Here is an 18,963-nt window from a genome sequence, read left to right as displayed (position 1 = left end):
ATTCCCCGAAAAGCCTTAAGAGCTTTGAAACAGAAAAAAACAACAGCACCATCTTATGGTACTTAAATAGGAACTGTTCACTACTCAATCAATATGACAAAAAGCAGACTTTTAAAGCCATAATCTCCTATGAGTTACTTCCTGTCCACCTAGTTCGAACAAGGTTTTAAAATACAGCAAATGACCAAAAAGAAAAAAAAAGTTCTTACTATTGAATCAAGCCTTTTAAGCTGATAAGTACCTAAGTACATATAGGTACTGTTTTCCTCTCTCAAGGCTTTGGAATATGGCAACCCTTTTTCTCCATCTCTCTCATTATTCTCTATAACAGACCTTCACTTGCCTTGCTTTTTTCCCCTTTGTTGAATTTATTAGTATCTGACAGTTTAAAACATTTTAAGTATACTGACTGATTTCCCCACAAGAATGTAAGCTCTATGAGGGCACAGTCTTTATTCATTTTACTCACCATGACATTCTCAGTGCTGCCTAGCATGAAAAAGGTACTCAGAACTTTTTGAGTAAGTCTTTTTTTACTTAAAGAATTGTTATAATTAAATCAGCCTTGGAATAAGCAGGAAAAAAGCTCACTTGAGAGAAAATTTCACTATAAACTTAAAGATCTTAGGAAAGAATGAATTGAGTCATCAGAGAAGTGAAGCCCATGGCCAGCCAGAGAGAACTGAAAGGCCTGCATAGAGGAAATTAAGACTGGATTGGTCCAGAGATGTTTTTACATGTGCTCATCTAGCACATTCACATTGACAACTCTGACATAGATATGCAGCCTGTGCTTGAATATTTACAAGGATATAAAGATGTTAACTCTCAAGGCATCCTGCCAACCATATTTTGAAATCTTAGGCTACCAAAGTAGCTACAGAAAGTCGTAAGATGGGAATGAATGATTAATAGACCAAAAACTTACTGTCAGTTAAAAAACAAACATGAAAGGTATTAATTAGAAAAAGTATTTATTTCTGCTCCTTTCATTCATCTTATTGTTCAGGAAACAGTCTTACATACATATCTGAAATAATCTACCATCACACACTCTAGTTAAAGGCAAAGCACCATAGGAAAAGCTGATCAGCTGTCCACAGTTCTCAGCTTATGGAATCTTGCTTCTGGATTTTATGTTAATTTCTGAAAATCAGAAATGTCATCGCCAAAAAATGTTAAGGGGGTTGTAAAAAACAATCACTTTATTTGATATGATAGTTGTAGATATGGAGTATATTTTCTTTAAGAAATGAAAAACTAAAAAGAAAATGCCACTCAACATTGTTGGTATAGCAATAGGTCAGCAGGAAAAAAAAAATACTGTGATATTGTCTCTTTAATATCAAGAAGGAATTCTAGTGCAAGCTTCAATATGCTTCCTGTTTTTTCACTAGATATTTCTTTTACTGCTGCTCTTCATTCTTTTCCACATGTCATACTGGAGGATTGGTACAGCCTTTAAAACTTCATTGACAGGAGCAAATCCAGTATCCACTGATTTCTTCTCAAAGGCACTCTAACCCATCAGATAGCCCCTGCAGAAATACAATTATCAGCACAAAAAGTGAAAAGAATTGTTTTTATATTATTATTATACTATTTCAAAATGCCAAAGCAAATTCTACGATATAAAGTAACAATCCAAAAATATTATAACTCCATGTTCTTCATTATGGTCCTTACTTCATATCTTGCCCCCCTTACCCCAATATACAAATAAAATACTGAGCCTCAGTTCTACTATCCTTCCCTCTTTTTCTTCCTTTCTTTCTTTTTTTTTTTTTTTTTTTTTTGAGATAGAGTTTTGCTCTTGTTGCCCAGGCTGGAGTGCAATGGCACAATCTCAGCTCACTGCAACCTCTGCTTCCCGGGTTCAAGCAATCCTCCTGCCTCACCCTCCCAAGTAGCTGTGATTACAGGCGCCTGCCACCACACCCAGCTAACTTTTTCTATTTTTAGTAGAGACGGGGTTTCACTGTCTTGGCTAGGCTAGTCTCAAACGCCCAACCTTAGGTAATCCATCCACCTTGGCCTCCCAAAAGTGCTGGGATTACAGGTATGAGCCACTGCGCCTGGCCCTTCCCTCTTAAAGTTACAAAGCAATGTGCTAAACAACACAGAATAAGAAAAGGAAGTAAAGAAAAGAAAATGTTATCTAAAAGTTAAAGTTAAGAGTCAGAATCAATCTATTTTGGGCTCTCAAAAGTGCGCAAAAATCAAACTGTTTTTTATGGAAAGAAACTGGTTTGGATTTCTAAAAACTCTAATATTACCAGAAGAGAAGTGGGAAAATCAGAAGCTATTTAGGACTGGGAGGTGAGCCTTTGAGACTTCAAAAAACAGTGTGTACAAACATCTGCCCCTGAACCTCTAATACTTTAGGAAATGTCTGGATAACAGTTAGGAGCTTTAGCTGTACCTGCTGGTAAGGTCCAACTTCATGCTGGTCAAACAGGAGATCCTTTTATTAAATGTGCAAGTTAGGCCCTGAAATCCCCTTTAAATTAAAGCATTAAATCTGGTGTTATAAAAGTTCCAAACCTTTCCTTTGGCAATAAACCCTTAAAGTCTATTATTAATTAAGAATCTACAGGATCAGGAAAAAAAAATGGAAAAATTATGTACAAGTATCCACATTAAGAAAGGGTTTACTGGGCCGGGCATGGTAGCTCACACCTGTAATGCCAGCACTTTGGGAAGCTGAGGCAGGTGGAGCACCAGGTCAGGAGTTTGAAACCAGCCTGGTCAACATGGCAAAACCCCACCTCTACTAAAACTACAAAAATTAGCTGGGCGTGCTGGCAGATGCCTGTAATCCCAGCTACTTGGGAGGCTGAGTCAGGAGAATTGCTTGAACCCAGGAGGCAGAGGTTGCAGTGAGCCAAGATTGTGCCACTGCACTCCAGCCTGGGCGAAGAGAGTGAAACTCCATCTCACAAAAAAAAAAAAAAAAAGGGCGGGGGGAGGTTTACAACACCCTACACTTACTGACAGCTTCAGAACACCTCTCCTTTTGACCCTGCTTCTAACATTTACTGCGTGAGCCTGGCAAACCTCACTCAGTTTCCTCATCTGTAAAATGGAGTTACCTCAAAGAGTTTTAAGGATTATAAACTCATACAGTACTTGTATGAGTAGAATCTACTCATACAGTACTTGCTACTCATAGTTATATGCACTTGACAAATGTTAGCTGCTATTTTTAGAGTCCCAAGTTTCTTCACTGGTAACATAGGATTTATAAACTACTTGGTAATACTTAGGTCTCCTCCAGTGCTTGGCACACAGCAAACACTCAAGAACGTGACTTCCCTCCCTTTCAGCTTCTGAACTCACTTGACTCCCTGTATGACTTAGACTTATGTTCAGCTAATGCAATCAACCTAGAACTCATACATTCTTTTCTTTCTGCTATATCAGCCTGGCCAATCCACACTTTGAATAAAGAGAACTTTCATCTAACACAACCACCTTCACAACCCAATACTTCTCACCTCCTCCCAAATCCAAAACTGAACAAAAATTTAAAAATAAAAAGGTTTGGAGGGGCACAGTGGCTCACGCCTGTAATCCCAGCACTTTGGGAGGCCAAGGTGAGCAGATCACAAGATTAAGAGATTGAGACCATCCTGGCCAACATGGTGAAACCCCGTCTCTACTAAAAGTACAAAAATTAGCTGGGTGTGGTGGTGCACGCCTGTAGTCCCAGTTACTCAGGATGCTGAGGCAGGAGAATTGCTTGAACCCAGGAGGCGGAGGCTGCAGTGAGCCGAGATCGTGCCACTGCACTCCAGCCTGGCAACAGAGCCAGACTCTGTCCCCCGCAAAAAATAAATAAATAAATAAACAAATAAAGAAAAAAAATTAAAAATTAAAAGGTTCTTTGGATATATACATTGACTTTAAAGACCTCACATAAATTTGCTACTATAATGCCTGATGTGTCACAAAAGGATACTTTAAAACATAAGCTTCACAAGAAAAAAAAAAAAAAGGTTCAAGCAAGCATCCACTAATATTTACACTCTATAGTAGAAGTTACCCAACAGCTAGCTTACACTATGAAACAAGGGTACCAAGGACTCATTAGGAGTAACTTATTTGCATATACCTATATATGAATATACACTTTGTACTCTATCTCTTAATACAGCTATATATTATGGTATCCTTCCTTGCAACTAGTGGGTGACCTACGCTTGTCAACCTATATTTATTTATTTATTTTTTATTTATTTATTTATTTTTGAGACGGAGTCTCGCTCTGTTGCCCAGGCTGGAGTGCAGTGGCCGGATCTCAGCTCACTGCAAGCTCCGCCTCCCGGGTTTACGCCATTCTCCTGCCTCAGCCTCCTGAGTAGCTGGGACTACAGGTGCCCACCACCTCGCCCGGCTAGTTTTTTGTATTTTTTAGTAGAGACGGGGTTTCACTGTGTTAGCCAGGATGCTCTCGATCTCCTGACCTCGTGATCCGCCCGTCTCGGCCTCCCAAAGTGCTGGGATTACAGGCTTGAGCCACCGCGCCCGGCCGTCAACCTATATTTAGATAGAAAAGAATATTTAAATAGACATGTCCTGTTCAAAGCTGCCAAACTTAAAATAGTTTTTACCTTAAGGATAATTTTGGAGATACTAAGAAATATTATAATGCTATAAAGATACCATGTTAGAAAAAACAAAAGAAGAACAAATACATTACTATACTTCTTGGTAGGAAATAAAAATAAAATTGTTGAAATACACTAACTATAATATATACTCAAACATTTAGCCCCCTCTCAGGACCCAGAAAATTTCATAATCTTATATTCAGGCCTGTGAGAATTTTACATAAGTAAAATTGTAGATAAATACAATAAAAAGTAAATCAAGTACTCAAAAACCAACTAGAGACAGGAGAAGTCACCATGAAGGACCTTCTATTTAATCTTTAAGGCTATTCTTTCAATAATCACTTAGTGCCTCTGTATATTAAGGCAAGCACTGTGCTAGGTTAGCACTAACAGAAATTTCTCAAAACACTACCACATTCGTTATTGCATTTAACCCTTGCAACAATCTTAAAAAGGTGTGTGAAACAAGGATTAGTCTCATTCTACAGTTGAAGAGTGTGACAGCAATTGAGTGCTTTGCTCAAAATCACAAGACCAGAAAAGAACACAACCGGCATTAAAACACAAGTCTCCTCATGCCTTTTCTACTACCTACTCCAATGTTCCTAGAAATGGAAACCTCACTTTCTTCTTTTAGAAACAGTAATGGTTTATTCACGCTGGGCACGGTGGCTCACGCCTGTAATCCTAGCAGTGTAGGAGGCCAAGGCAGGCGGATCACGAGGTCAGAAGATCGAGACCATCCTGGCTAACACAGTGAAACCCCGTCTATACTAAAAATACAAAAAATGAGCTGGGCGTGGTGGTGGGCATCTGTAGTCCCAGCTGCCAGGGAGGCTGAGGCAGGAGAATGGTGTGAACCCGGGAGGCGGAGTTTGCAGTGAGCCAAGATTGCGCCACTGCACTCCAGCCTGGGTGACAGAGCGAGACTCCATCTCAAAACAAAAGAAAACAAAAACAGTAATGGTTTATTCATTTATTTTTGAAACTGTGGCCATAATCTAACTTGAGACATAGAACTTTTAGGACTCTATCTTTAGAATGAAACCACTGACATTAACACTTACATTATGCTTCAGAGCACACCTTCTCATTTAATCTTGACAACTGTAACTCCCCAAGGTATATTATTATACTTCATTTAACAGGTTTGGAACCTGAGGCCAAGAGAGTTCACAGAACTAATCCAAAGTCTCAGAGCTATTAACCGGTAGGCCAAAACTGGACTCCAAATTCCTCACCCTCTCTACTACACACTGTCCTCAGCAGCTGTACAAATGTTTTGTTTCTTTAGAATGAATTACCTCCCTTATTTGCTAAAAATGAATTTTGGATATAAGCTTTTTAGCCACTGAAACAATCCAGCTGCCAGTTTCTCTACAGTCTTAATTCTCTAAAATACAGCTCCAAATCTGGAAGGAAATGAAAGAGACTCTCAAACATCTGAAAGTATGGTTACAAAGCCAAGCCATTAAGCTCTCCTTCAGCCAGGACTGATTTAAAAGGCAATTAATAGCTAGGCTATCTATTCCCTCAAGTCATAGAATAACCAGCAAACTGAAAAGAAGAAGAGGGAAAGGATGAAATTACAATAGGTATATACTGATCGCCATGAGAAGTGACAGGTCAGTGAAATCAACAAAACTGAATAGTAGTACTATGCATAACAGAAAGGTAAAATGACCCTCAGTGGAGAAGGTTAAATTATGCTTAATCTCACAGTGTCCAGCAAATAACAGTTATCAAATAATAAATATTTGCTACATACAAATGTGAGTGTTAACATGTAATACAACAAACACTTTAGAAAGAGGTCTGTCAAAAATGAATACAATGTTTTAGTATTTATGTATTTTCAATTACATGGAATCACATATATGCATCATAGCATTCTCTAAATGATGTCAGTTTAAATAGTATTACATTCATATTTTTTATTCCTTTCTCCCTTTAAGAGAACTTGTTTTCTGAACTGATCTCATGATCTCAGGATTTATCCAGAAGCTCCTTAGCTTTTCTTCTCTAGCTTAATAAACACTAGGTGAAATTGCTAAAAAGCCATTTTTGCCAGCTGAAATAAGGCAGGCCTTTTGTCCTCAATTATATGATAGACTCTATTTCAAGTAGTTTTATATAGCTTTATAACAAATTTGCCTGAATGTAGGAACCCATCCCTCCATCTCCAATTGAACACCTTGCCTGATTTTAGGGTATTACTATGCCACCACAGGCCACCTTTTATTTTTATTTTTTTTAAGATTCTGCTTTTGGTGGCTCACACCTGTAATTCCAGTACTTTGGGAGGCCAAGGCAGGCAGATCACTTGAGGTCAGGAGTTCGAGACCAGCCTGGCCAACATGGCGAAACCTCGTCTCTACCAAAAATACAAAAATTAGCCTGGCGTGGTGGAGCATGCCTGTAATCCCAGCTACTTGGGAGGCTGAGGCAGGAGAATGGCTTGAACCTGGGAGGAAGAGGTAGTAGTAAGTCGGACCGCGCCATTGCACTCAAGACTCTGTCTCAAAAAAGAAAAGAAAAGAAAAGAAAAAGATTCTGCTTTAAAGCTGCCCTAAGAGTGGAGGCTAAAGACAATCTAATGAAGATTCATTATTTTTCAGAAGAACCAAGTTCAAACTTACACCAGTCTTCTACTCAGTAACCGAACATCATTTTCTTTGAGTCTATGTATATTTAAAATGCAGCAAACATACAGACGCATACATACATGATTTAACACACGTTACCTCATAATTATATCAGGACAGCTTCATTTTTGCAATGAAAACTACTCCTTTGAGACTGTACTAATAAAAATATTAGGGACTATGGTTTAATTTTTTCCTTTTAAATGTACTGCTATGTGTGCAAAGTTAATAAACAGTCATTCTTTTTTTTTTGAGATGGAGTCCCACTCTGTCACCCAGCCTGGAATGCAGTGGCACAATCTAGACTCACTGCAACCTCTGCCTCCTGGGTTCAAGCAATTCTTGTGCCTCAGCTTCCTAAATAGCTGGAATTGCAGGCGTGTACCACCACACCCAGCTAATTTTTTTAATTTTTAGTAGAGATTGGGTTTCACCATGTTGGCCAGGTTGGTCTTGAACTCCTAACCTCAAGTGATATGCACACCTCAGCTTCCCAAAATGCTGGGATCACAGGCCTGAGCCACTGCGCCCGGCCAACAGTCATTCATTTTATTAGCATCCACGTTTCTTCAAAAGTCAACACATCAAATAAAACATGTTTTAATTAGTAAAATTATATCAATGGGGGAACATCAGGTCTCAAAAAAGCATAAATCAGAAAATAGAACCAGTAATACTGTTTCAGTGCTACTGTTTTCTCCTTTTCAAAGGCATCTCTTGCTAAAGGTAACATCTTTGTAAAAAAGAATTCCACCCTGGAGGCTATCATGGTGCATCTTATGATACAGCCATCCTTATCTCACATGCCAGAAACTTAGTTGATTTGGAAAAATCAGTGGCTATTGGTGTTTTTTTGACATCTTTTTTATTGCTGTGGTTATTCCACTCACTACAATCAAACTGTTAGGTCATCATAGATAATTTTCGTGAAAGAAGAAAGATACACCCTTTCCTTGCTGGGATAGTAACCACACCCTGTTGTGTGTAATACAGGACAACAGTCCTTGCTCATCATCTCCTCTGGGGCCTGCAAATATTCCGGGAAAGGCAGTATCATTACTTTCATGTCTTATATAAAACTGTCCATTGTCTCTCCCCACTTCATACCCAAGGTACCAGGCATTAGGAGCTGCAAATGAGAAATGATATCACAAAGGGAACCATAAATTCACCTTAAAAATTCAAATCCTAGATTTAGTTGCATAACAAGATACAGAAAGTAGCAATTTTCTGTTTGGACCACTGTCCTGTTTTGATCTAAACATAATCTACAACTGAAACCCAGAAAGTATACCCTTTTTCCCTAGCCTGAAGTTTGGATTTAGTCAACAGTGTTACATACTAGCCTATAGAATGTGGATAGGGGCCGGGCGCGGTGGCTCAAGCCTGTAATCCCAGCACTCTGGGAGGCCGAGACGGGTGGATCACGAGCTCAGGAGATCGAGACCATCCTGGCTAAAACGGTGAAACCCCGTCTCTACTAAAAAATACAAAAAACTAGCCGGGTGAGGTAGTGGGCACCTGTAGTCCCAGCTACTCGGGAGGCTGAGGCAGGAGAATGGCGTGAACCTGGGAGGCAGAGCTTGCAGTGAGCTGAGATCCGGCCACTGCACTCCAGCCTGGGTGACAGAGCGAGACTCCGTCTCAAAAAAAAAAAAAAAGAATGTGGATAGGAAGACCAATGTTCACATAAATGATTGCAAAAGTAAGATGAAGGCAATTCAGAGTATTAAACACCTGTCAAAGCTTTTCTGTCAGTAGGGGATAGCTCTATTATCCTGAAAGTCAAATGCCAGAGCTAAAAGATAAACACCTATTTTCTTAATAGACTCATTCCTAGAAAGAGGACCTAAAACTATAAAGAAGGAAAACACTATGTAGAATGAAAACAGTAGGTAGAATGAGAACAAATCTGATTCTATAAGCAAAACCAGGACACTTTCTCTGTTCTGACACATGCCTCCAAAGGTTTCTTTTGTTTAGGTTGTTAATTTTCTATTTTTTTTGAGACGGAGTCTCGCTCTGTTGCCCAGGCTGGAGTGCAGTGGCACAATCTTGGCTCACTGCAAGCTCCGCCTCCTGGGTTCACGCCATTCTCCTGCCTTAGCCTCCCGAGTAGCTGGGACAACAGGCACCTGCCACCATGCCCGGCTAGTTTTTTGTATTTTTAGTAGAGACAGGGTTTTACCCGATCTCCTGACCTCGTGATCTGCCCGCCTCGGCCTCCCAAAGTGCTGGGATTACAGGCATAAGCCTTTCAATTACCTCTTTATTCTATCTGGGAGTCTCCTCTTTTCTTGCTCTGCTAATGAAAACTTCAGTCTTTTCTATACCAGTATACCTTAAAAGGCTATGGTGACTTACTTCTACTAGGAGCAAAAAACAAGGAACAAAAAGAAGAGGCTGGAGTACCTTAGTCTTCATAAAACTTAGCCAATGGCCAGAAATGCCTTCCCCAAATGAAAATAAGAGCTCCTGGATGGGCGCAGTGGCTCACACCTATAATCCCAGCACTGTGAGAGGCTGAGGCAGGTGGATTATGAGGTCAAGAATTCCAGAATAGCCTGGCCAACATAGTGAAACCTTGTCTCTACTAAAAATACAAAAAATTAGCCAGGCGTGGTGGCAGGCGCCTGTAATCCCAGCTACTCAGGAGGCTGAGGCTGTAATCCCAGCTACTTGGGAGGCTGAGGCAGGAGAATCACTTGAACCTAGGAGGTGGAGGTTGCAGTGAGCCGAGATTGCACCACTGCACTCGAGCCTGGGCAACAATGCTAGAGTCCGCCTCAAAAAAAAAAAAGGAGCTGCTGCCAGAGGAAACTGAGGCAGCTGGATGGCCACACAGATATTCAGCTGACAAAGACCTTCATGCTGTCCCTCCCATCTCATCAGGACTAAAATGGGAACATGATGATTGTGGGATAAGTACTTTTGCCCATTCTACCGCAGGTGTGTTACAGACAATGGACAGGTTAAGTCACAGAACAAGTGAATTTGTAAAATTCAAACACACTAAGAAATCAATATAGTTGACACTTGATGTTTAACACAGTTCCAAATAAATAAAATACTAAGAGCTAATCTTTGCGGTGTGCTTGCCCAAATTTCCTCTCATTACTGTACTTACTAATGCATCCATAGATTAAATCAGTAAATATAGAAATGTGATATCTGTTCATATTTCAAATAATCATAAACAGAATTATGAAAGATGCTATAAACCATTTTTTCTTCTAAAGATATTGAAAAGTTTTCTGAATCAAAATAATCTTTAAATACACATTAAACACACACACACACACAAATATATAAACATCCTTTTCCTATCTTTTTGAAGGGCAATAATTCTCCTTTCCCATTCACGGCATCATTTCTTCCCACCAATATTCAAAGAACACTAACAATGAATGATTTTAAGCTATTCCCTACCATTAATACTAATGGAATCCTGTGTTATAGATTAGCCAAAAGGCATTTTAAAGAAACAATGACGGCAGGGCGCAGTGGCTATAACCCCAACACTTTGGGAGGCCAAGGCAGGAGGATCACCTGAGGTCAGGACTTCAAGACCAGCCTGGTCAACGTGAAACCCCATCTCTACTGAAAATACAAAAAATAGCTGGGTGCTGTGGTGCGTGCCTGTAATCTCGGCTACTCAGAAGCCTGAGGCAGGAGAATCACTTGAACCCGGGAGGCAGAGGTTGCAGTGAGCCAAGATTGTGCCATTGCATTTCCAGCCTAGGCAACAAGAGCGAAACTCAGTCTCAAAAAAAAAAAAAAGAAACAAACAAACAATGACTATCTTCAGTCATTGATGCCAGGACAAAGTAACTAAATTTTCTCATGAACATTCATGGGGATAACAACTAAGAAGATCTATTAGTTTCAATTTTTATTAACTATAGCTATAACCTGACCAAGTCACAAATATATTTGGTTTCTGGATTTTTCACCCATGTAAACGAAAGTTAAATTAAATCTCCTATGACTTTACGTTTTCCAGGTAATCATTTTACCAATTTGCAACATACGTTGCTGATTACACAAATAACTTACGGCAGTTTCATTCTCATGAATACTCTAGCCATGAAAAAACTCAGTAGGACACAGACGAATCCAATGAACAGAAGAAGAAATCTATTGAGTTTTGGGATATTTGGTGCATTCGATCGGTCCAGGATTATGAAACCTAAACCTCCCATTGTAAATAGGAAGCTGGATGCAAGTCCTTCCATAATATATTGTCCATTTACTCTGGAAAAGAAAAGAATGACCATAGGAATATAATAAATAGAAATGTTTCCCTAAGTTAAAATTCCTATCTCCATTTTGTGCTAAAACATTTTTGTGCTATATTTCTTACTCTTACCCTTACAACTATTTTACTATACCTCTGGATATTCATCTGTCCATTCAACAAATATTTATTGAGTCTATTAGGTAGCAAGTACTGTTTTAGGTTCTGGGAGATACAACAATGAATAAAACAGATAAGAATATTTGTCTTCACGGAATTCACATTCAAAAAAAGTTGTAAAACCTCAATTAACACAACTGTTTATGTAAAATGCTCATATTTTATGTATATGAACGCTTTACCCAGAACTTCAGCTTAGCTTTTTTTTTTTTTTTTTTGAGACAGAGTCTTGCTCTGTCGCCCAGTCTGGAATGCAGTGGCGCGATCTCGGCTCACTGTATCCTCCACCTCCCATATTCAATCTATTCTCCTACCTCGGCCTCCTGAGTCGCTGGGACTACAGGTGGGTGCCATCACACCTGGTTAATTTTTTGTATTTTTAGTGAAGATGGGGTTTCACCGGGTTAGCCAGGATAGTCTCAATCTCCTGACCTTGTGATCCACCCACCTTGGCCTCCCAAAGTGCTGGGATTATAGACGTGAGCCACTGCACCCAGTCTAAGTTAGCTTTCTTTAAAAAAAGTTATGCTATTTAAATTTCTACTAGCAATTTCAAACTAATTTTGAATTGGTGAGATGTGTTTCCTGAAGTTTTATGTTAACAATAATAAACTTCCTGTTTCAAATGGAAATATTTTAAAAAGAAAGTGTTCTTAAATAAGGCTCCATGGGCCCATAAGAACTTCAGTGAGCTACGAACCCCTGTAATTATACGTAAAAGAGTGTGTGTGTGTGTGTGTGTGTGTGATTTTTCTAGGGATACAGAGCTTTTATCAAATTCTCATAGTTCAGGGACCTCAAAAAGAAAATTTCTCATTAAAAGGATGATTACACATAGGCGTATGTAAAGAGGGCTTTTATTTATTTATTTTTTTTGGTCAATTGTTTTCATTGAAAACACAATATATGCACCAGGTTCAAAATTCAAACAGCATGAAAGAGGTCACTATGAAAAACCTCTCTACCATCAACCTGTCATTAACTCCTCTCCACAGAGAATAACAATAAATCTTTCCAGAAATATTCTATGCATAAATAGCATTACTGCAAATATAAACATATAGCTATGTTTAGCTAGATATTTATCAAGTAAATTTTAGAAAGCAATATAAGCATTGCTTAGGTGAACAAAACCACACTGCAATGGGGTTTCACTGCTGAAACAGAACCCTCAAGTCTCAAAACTATTTTTGTTATTTAATGGTATAGACCAGGGTATAGTCCAAAAATATTTTCTTAAATACCCACATAGTAAATATCTTAGGCTTGCAGGCTATATGGTTTGTGTCATACTTGTTCAACTCAGCCACTGTAGCCTGAAAACAGCCCACAGATCATATATAAACACATGGGCATGTTTACCTCCAATAAAACTTTTTTGGGGAAAAAAAAAAGAAAAACAGCAGCTATAGTTCGCTGACCCCTAAAACAATCTGTAAATGTAGTTTGAACTGACATCCCACTGTAAATTGGTGATACATCAATCATTATGAAATACCTTATTTCTTAATAAATAATATACTCTTGTTGTTGACTCACTTTCTGCCATTTCAGAATTCAGCATTTTAAAACAGCTGTTGTCTAAATATAGATGGATCCCATAGATTTTACTCTATTTTTAAATAAGCAGGCATACCCCAGTAACCTTCTTTCCCATCACCAAATCATTCAAAACGGTATCTTTTACCTGTAGGCCAAGAAAGCTACTGGCCTCTGATGCCCATGTTCATCAGTCATAGAGCCAACACTTGGAGGTTCAACAATAACATCATAAATTATTCCTATAAGAAAGACAACAGAACAGATTAGATTGTATTCCTAATTTTTGAAAACAGGATTTTAGCTTTCATTGTCTCTTAAGATTTATTTACTTCTTTTTTTCTTTTTTTTTTGAGACAGAGTCTCGCTCTGTCACCCAGGCTGAGAGTGCTTACTGCAAACTCCGCCACCCAACTTGAAGCAATTCTCCTGCCTCAGCCTCCCGAGTAGCTGGGACTACAGGCGCCCACCACCACACCCAGCTAATTTTTATATTTTTAGTAGAGATGGGGTTTCACCATATTGGTCAGGCTGGTCTTGAACTCCTGACCTCAGGTGATCTACTTCCCTCAGTCTCCCAAAGTACTGGGATTACAGGTGTGAGCCACTGCACCAGGCCAAGGTTCATTTAAATGTGAGTTTTGATTGTATTATTAGAACCAAATGTGGCCCAACTAATCTAAGGTTCTGAAAAATCATTCAGACATTCAACTCAACATTTTAGAATTACTTCGAAAATAATATGATATCTAAATGAAGTACAGATTTCATAAAGGAAATTCATCCAATAACAGTTGCTAATACTCAGGAATGACTTTAGTATAAAGGAGATTTAAAATTAAAGGCTCTACTTCAGTTCACAAAAATTGTCTCAGATATACTTAGATTTGTTTCTATAAATTGAAAAATAACTAGAGAAATTGCTTAAATGTAAAACAAGGGGCCATTTAAAAACCATGCCATCAGGCAGAATGGCAACACTAGAGATTCATAATCACTAACATTAATGTCCACCATTATGTCATAATGTCATCGTGATCATTAATATTAATGTTGATCAACACTAATAGTTTTCTCAGTCTCCCACTGTCAACATCTACTCTACCTTCTCCACTGTTCTCAAACATCTTCATCTCCAGCTTTTTTTAAGCGTAACAAGCCTATCCTCCCTTATCCTAGCCTGACAAAACAATCCTATAGAATTCCTATCCTATTGTCTTCTCCCCACCATCTACAAATACCCGGTACCTGCATCCATCCTCACCTCCTCCTTTCCAGCTACATAGAGGAAGATTCCCACCTCCTATTATGTGGGATCTCTTCTGCAACTATCAGGAGTCCATTCCCATTTGGACTCTCAGGGACTTTATTCCTTTGAGTATCTCTCCTCTCTCCTGTATTTTCAAGCTCTCCTTCCCTATATCAACCCTCCTTGACTTCAGATCCTCCTAGCTAACATTCTTTTTCTATCTTTGTGTTTTGAAAGGGAGTCAGACTTTCTTCTGGAAAGACTTAGGCAAACTTGCCATCTCCCCTTTCTTACTTACCCTTCATTCTTCAACTCAATCCAATCTTGCTTCTGCAACCATTGATACTGCTCTTTCTAAGGTCACCAATGATCTCCATGTTGTCAAATTCAATGGACACTTTTCAGTTCTCATCTTAGGAGACTTCTCAGAAGCACTCAATCCAGTTTACTAAACTAATTTATTGAAAAACACCTCTTCTTATGGCTTTTGTGATACTCCTCTTCATGGTTTCTTGCTACCTCTCTATTGGGCCTCTTCTTTTATAAAACCACTAAATGTTGGAGGCCCTCAGGGACTGGTCCACTGTCCTCTTCTACTTTTCTTCAAAAGGAACTCCCAGGGCTTTCGATTTCATGTGCTAAAGACTCTCAGTGTGATGTGCCAAGGCCTCTCAAATAATGCCAATACCACTAGAATTACATGTAAGCTTCTCAAGAACAGGGACTTTGCCTATGCTCTTCAATGTCTCATGGGAGTTCCAGAAATGTCTGTTAGTTGACCAACTTCAACACAGGCCTCTTTTTTCAGGTCTAGACTCCCATCTGTACATTTGACATATTCAACTAATTTTACCCCAGAAAACCCTCTGGTGCACCATTTTCCACCAAAAACTTTGTTTTTTCAATCTCAGGAAATGATACTTCCATCTATTCAGATGCTCAAACCAGAAACCTGTAAGATTCCTTCCCACTTCATTCTTCCCCTTCACCCAGTAAATTCAAGACCTACTGAATCTACTTCCAACATATCTTTCATTATATTATCCTAATCTCCACTACTATAAACCTTGTATAGTCTATGTCAACTACAAAGGCCACCTAATTGGTCTCTTGGTCTCACATTTGCCCTAGTTTTCCCTCTGCCTAGCATATCCTTTCCCTGAACTCTTCAGATTTTGGCTTACATATCATTTCCTAAGGAATCACATCCAATCCAATCCAATCCAGATGATGCTTCCAACTCCCTTTATTTTCTCAAAAACCTCTTGTTCTTTTCTTTCACCGTATTTGTAACCTTTTTTTTTTGTTTGTTTTTATTTTTTGAGACAGGGTCGGGTCTTGCTCTGTCACCCTGACTGGAGTGCAGTGGTACCATCACAGCTTACTGCAGCCTCAGCTTCCCAGGCTCAGGCAATCCTCCCACTTCAAACTCCTGCACTGCAGTCCCAGCTACTTGGGACTACAGGTGTGTGCCACCAAGCTTGGCTAATTTTGGGGTTTGTTTTTTGTTTCTGAAACAGGGTCTTGCTCCGTCGCCCAGGCTGGAGTGCAGTGGCACGATCTTGGTTCACTGCAACCTTCATCTCCTGGTTACAAGAAATTCTCCTGCCTCAGCCTCACAAGTAGCTGGGACTACAGGCGTGTAACACCACACCTGGCTAATTTTTTGTATTTTTAGTAGAGACAGGGTTTCACCATGTTGCCCAGGCTGGCCTCGAACTCCTGGGCTCAAATGATCCAACCGGCTCAGGCTCCCAAAGCGTTGGATTATAGGCCTGAGCCACTGCACCTGGCCTGTTTTTGTGACCATTTTTAATGGACAAAAAAATTATGTGACATTTAACATGTCTCAACCATGACATTATAAGCTTCAGGAGGTCAGGGTCCTTATGTTTTGTTCTATTATCTCCAGCACCTAGTGCCTGGAACTTAACAGGGACTCAATATCTATTTGCTGACTATTTGTCAGCAACAAATAGTTTATTTGTAAAGGTGCACTCAGTTTTTAGAAGAGACTTCTTCCCTTCCAATGGCAAAACCAATTTGTCATACAAGATACCTCACAGACCTGGCCACTAAAAGGCATCCTTTCCACTTTCCCTCAATGGTTGGGACAGAGATCTCCCCATTACAATAATCAACAGGGGAAAAAAGAGGTCCACAAAGAAAACTGAGGCTTCTTGCAAAGAATCCGACTCCAAGGGAAGTAAGGGTTACAGGAAAGAAACTAGCATATTCATTATTATTATTGAATAATGACTTTTTTTTTTTTTTGGTTCAACGACCTTCGTGAACTGCAAAAATATGGAACGCTTCACGAATTTGCGAGTCATTCTTGCACAGGGGCCATGGTAATCTTCTCCCTATCATTCCAATTTTAGTAATGTGCTGCCGAAGCGAGCATTCAATAATAACATTGAATTACTCTATATTATTTATTTTTAAAAGTCTTATTTTTAAAAGTCACATACATTTTAAATTTTGTTTATTCAGTACAGTAGCTATTAACTAGATGAGCAAATGTTAATGGTTAATGCTAATGCAATGCTAGATAGTATCTTGTTACCAAAAAAGTATTTAAATGTAACTCAAATATTTAAATGTAATTTATTTAAAGGAACATAGTTAATTCTCACTATTCTAGATTGGGGAAAGGGGGTAAATTCAAAGGTGCCTTCTAGAACTCAGCTCTCTAAGTTTGAATGCCCCCCTTCAGTGCCAACTATTCTCACAAAACATCTATGAAAATAACAATATATGGCTACTCCCTTAAAAGTAGAAATACCTTTGCTGTCCCAAATCTGTAGCTTTAATTTTATAATTTCCAGGTTAAGTACACCACTTCCCAAAATCTAAATTAATTTTATAATTTCCAAGTTAAGTACACCACTTCCCCAAATCTAAATGTACACAGTAGCACAGTTCTAAGTAAATCTTGGAACTGTGGCCTGAAAGGGTAGTGGCTCTGAAAAGACCAGCCGGATTGCCAACTCACCAGTACATAAGGCAACGCCCCTTTGCAATTTTCTATTTGAAAAGGACAGAATAAGATGACAGATAATTCAGAAGCGTTTAATAGTAATGCTATTTATCTTATTTTTTAAATTCTCAACTTCTGCCCACTGAAACACAGTAGAGTGTGCAAATCTCATCTCCGATCCCAAATATTTATCAAACCTGTGATTTCGGAAAATTCCATTCATATTTATTGTAGGTCATGCAAAAGGCAACACAGGACCGTAGGTCTGAACTAACAAAACTAAAGATTGTCAAGTCTATTCCAAGATTCCAGGACAAAGACAAGTTTAAAAGTCCCACAAGCTCTTGACTAACCATGGAAGCGGAGTTGGCCAAACTAGAGTTTCTCAGGACCTTTATCAAACAACGTATGGTAAGCAATAAAAAGAGCAACAATTTGGCCTTGAAAAATATATTTGACTCGGATCCCTGGGATGGGGGTGCTAGGAGAGGTAAGACAATGGGAGTGAGAACACGAATTCTCTCAAGACAGGGCGTCAGGGCGAATAAACTTGGACGTTAACACTCTGGACCCCAGAACTCCCCTCCACCCTCAAAAAGGATCCAGACAGAGCGATGCTTCCCCTGGGGCTGAGAGTCAGCGGAATAGATGCGCCTCCCGGGGTGGGTCAGTTCTCTGCGCCTCAGCCGACAGCCCGAGTTACCTCCGGTAATGAGGAAGTAAGACACCACCACCAGAGCATACACAGTCATGGCCGACGGCATGTGCAACCAGGGCGGCTTCTTCAGCTTCAGGTTGGGACATTCGAGCACTAAGAACGGGACACGGTACAAGGTCTCCATGTTGGTGGCAGCAAGGGCCGTTCTCGGCCTCAAGCCCCACGCGCCACCCGGAAACAGGCCCGCCCTCTCTAACAATTGCGCGTGCGCGCGCAAAGGACCCGCAGATCCGTAAAGCTCGGAGGTGGTTATTATATTCATAGAAGAAAATAAGAAACTAAATAAAACAAATAAATAATATGAGTAAAATGTTGTAAATTATTTAATTTAGTTAAACTTAAATTGTGACAATGTCCTCTACATTTTTCTAATGGATATATAGGTGATTTGTGTACCTTCAAGGACCTATGGGACGTCTAACGTGGCCAAGCCAGAGAAGCGGAGGCCAACGAACCTAGCTGAGCCCCGCCCACTCGCTGACGCAGGGGATTTGGAAGTTGATTGGACAGGGGGCGCTCCCGGTTCCCAGAGCGGGAGTATGAATGGGAACTTTTGGATGGAAATGCGTTTTATATTAGCGGTTTTTTCAAGGGATAGGAAAAGCCGGAGGCTGCTGAGCTTTTACTCCCCGATGTAGTCGTGGTAATAATAAGAATTAATAATAACTGCTAAAGTAGTATGTTATCAATTTTTTTTTTAATTCACCCTGGGTCACGAATGTCAACAGGACATCTCTACAGGGATGCCTTAATGCTGATAGCTTGGCATGACCATAATACTATTTTGAATAACTCATTC

At 39.5% G+C, this 18,963-nt stretch overlaps 1 protein-coding gene across 4 annotated transcripts; it reads right to left on the bottom strand.

Annotated features, from left to right (window-relative positions):
• Positions 1–957: 957 nt before the first annotated feature.
• Positions 958–18,353, bottom strand: OSTC (oligosaccharyltransferase complex subunit (non-catalytic)). 4 transcript variants are annotated; one of them, XM_011945739.1, is made up of 5 exons: positions 18,150–18,353; positions 13,366–13,459; positions 11,318–11,515; positions 8,831–8,904; positions 958–1,538 (listed from the first exon to the last, which is right to left on the bottom strand). In XM_011945739.1, the coding sequence occupies exons 1-5, from the start codon at positions 18,286–18,288 to the stop codon at positions 1,528–1,530; spliced, it is 516 nt and encodes a 171-aa protein (XP_011801129.1). In that variant the 5' UTR covers positions 18,289–18,353; the 3' UTR covers positions 958–1,527. The 4 variants fall into 4 exon arrangements, with proteins under 4 accessions (XP_011801129.1, XP_011801131.1, XP_011801130.1 ...); XM_011945741.1 differs by lacking the exon at positions 8,831–8,904; XM_011945740.1 differs by lacking the exon at positions 8,831–8,904 and having other exon boundaries at positions 18,126–18,336.
• Positions 18,354–18,963: the final 610 nt, after the last annotated feature.

This window comes from Colobus angolensis, unplaced genomic scaffold (assembly GCF_000951035.1).
Source record: "Colobus angolensis palliatus isolate OR3802 unplaced genomic scaffold, Cang.pa_1.0 Scaffold244, whole genome shotgun sequence".
NCBI classification, from domain to species: Eukaryota; Metazoa; Chordata; class Mammalia; order Primates; family Cercopithecidae; genus Colobus; species Colobus angolensis.
This window is presented reverse-complemented; position numbering and strand designations above follow the sequence as displayed.

Bases quoted from the DNA above. Each gene is read 5' to 3' on its own strand.
- OSTC (XM_011945739.1), bottom strand. From the start codon at position 18,288: ATGGAGACCTTGTACCGTGTCCCGTTCTTAGTGCTCGAATGTCCCAAC. The intron at 11,516-13,365 runs GTAAAAGATACC...TTTCTTTTCCAG, and splicing joins GTAGCTTTCTTGGCCTACAG to AGTAAATGGACAATATATTA. The intron at 8,905-11,317 runs GTAAGTTATTTG...TTTTTTTTTGAG, and splicing joins TTCATGAGAATGAAACTGCC to ACGGAGTCTCGCTCTGTCAC.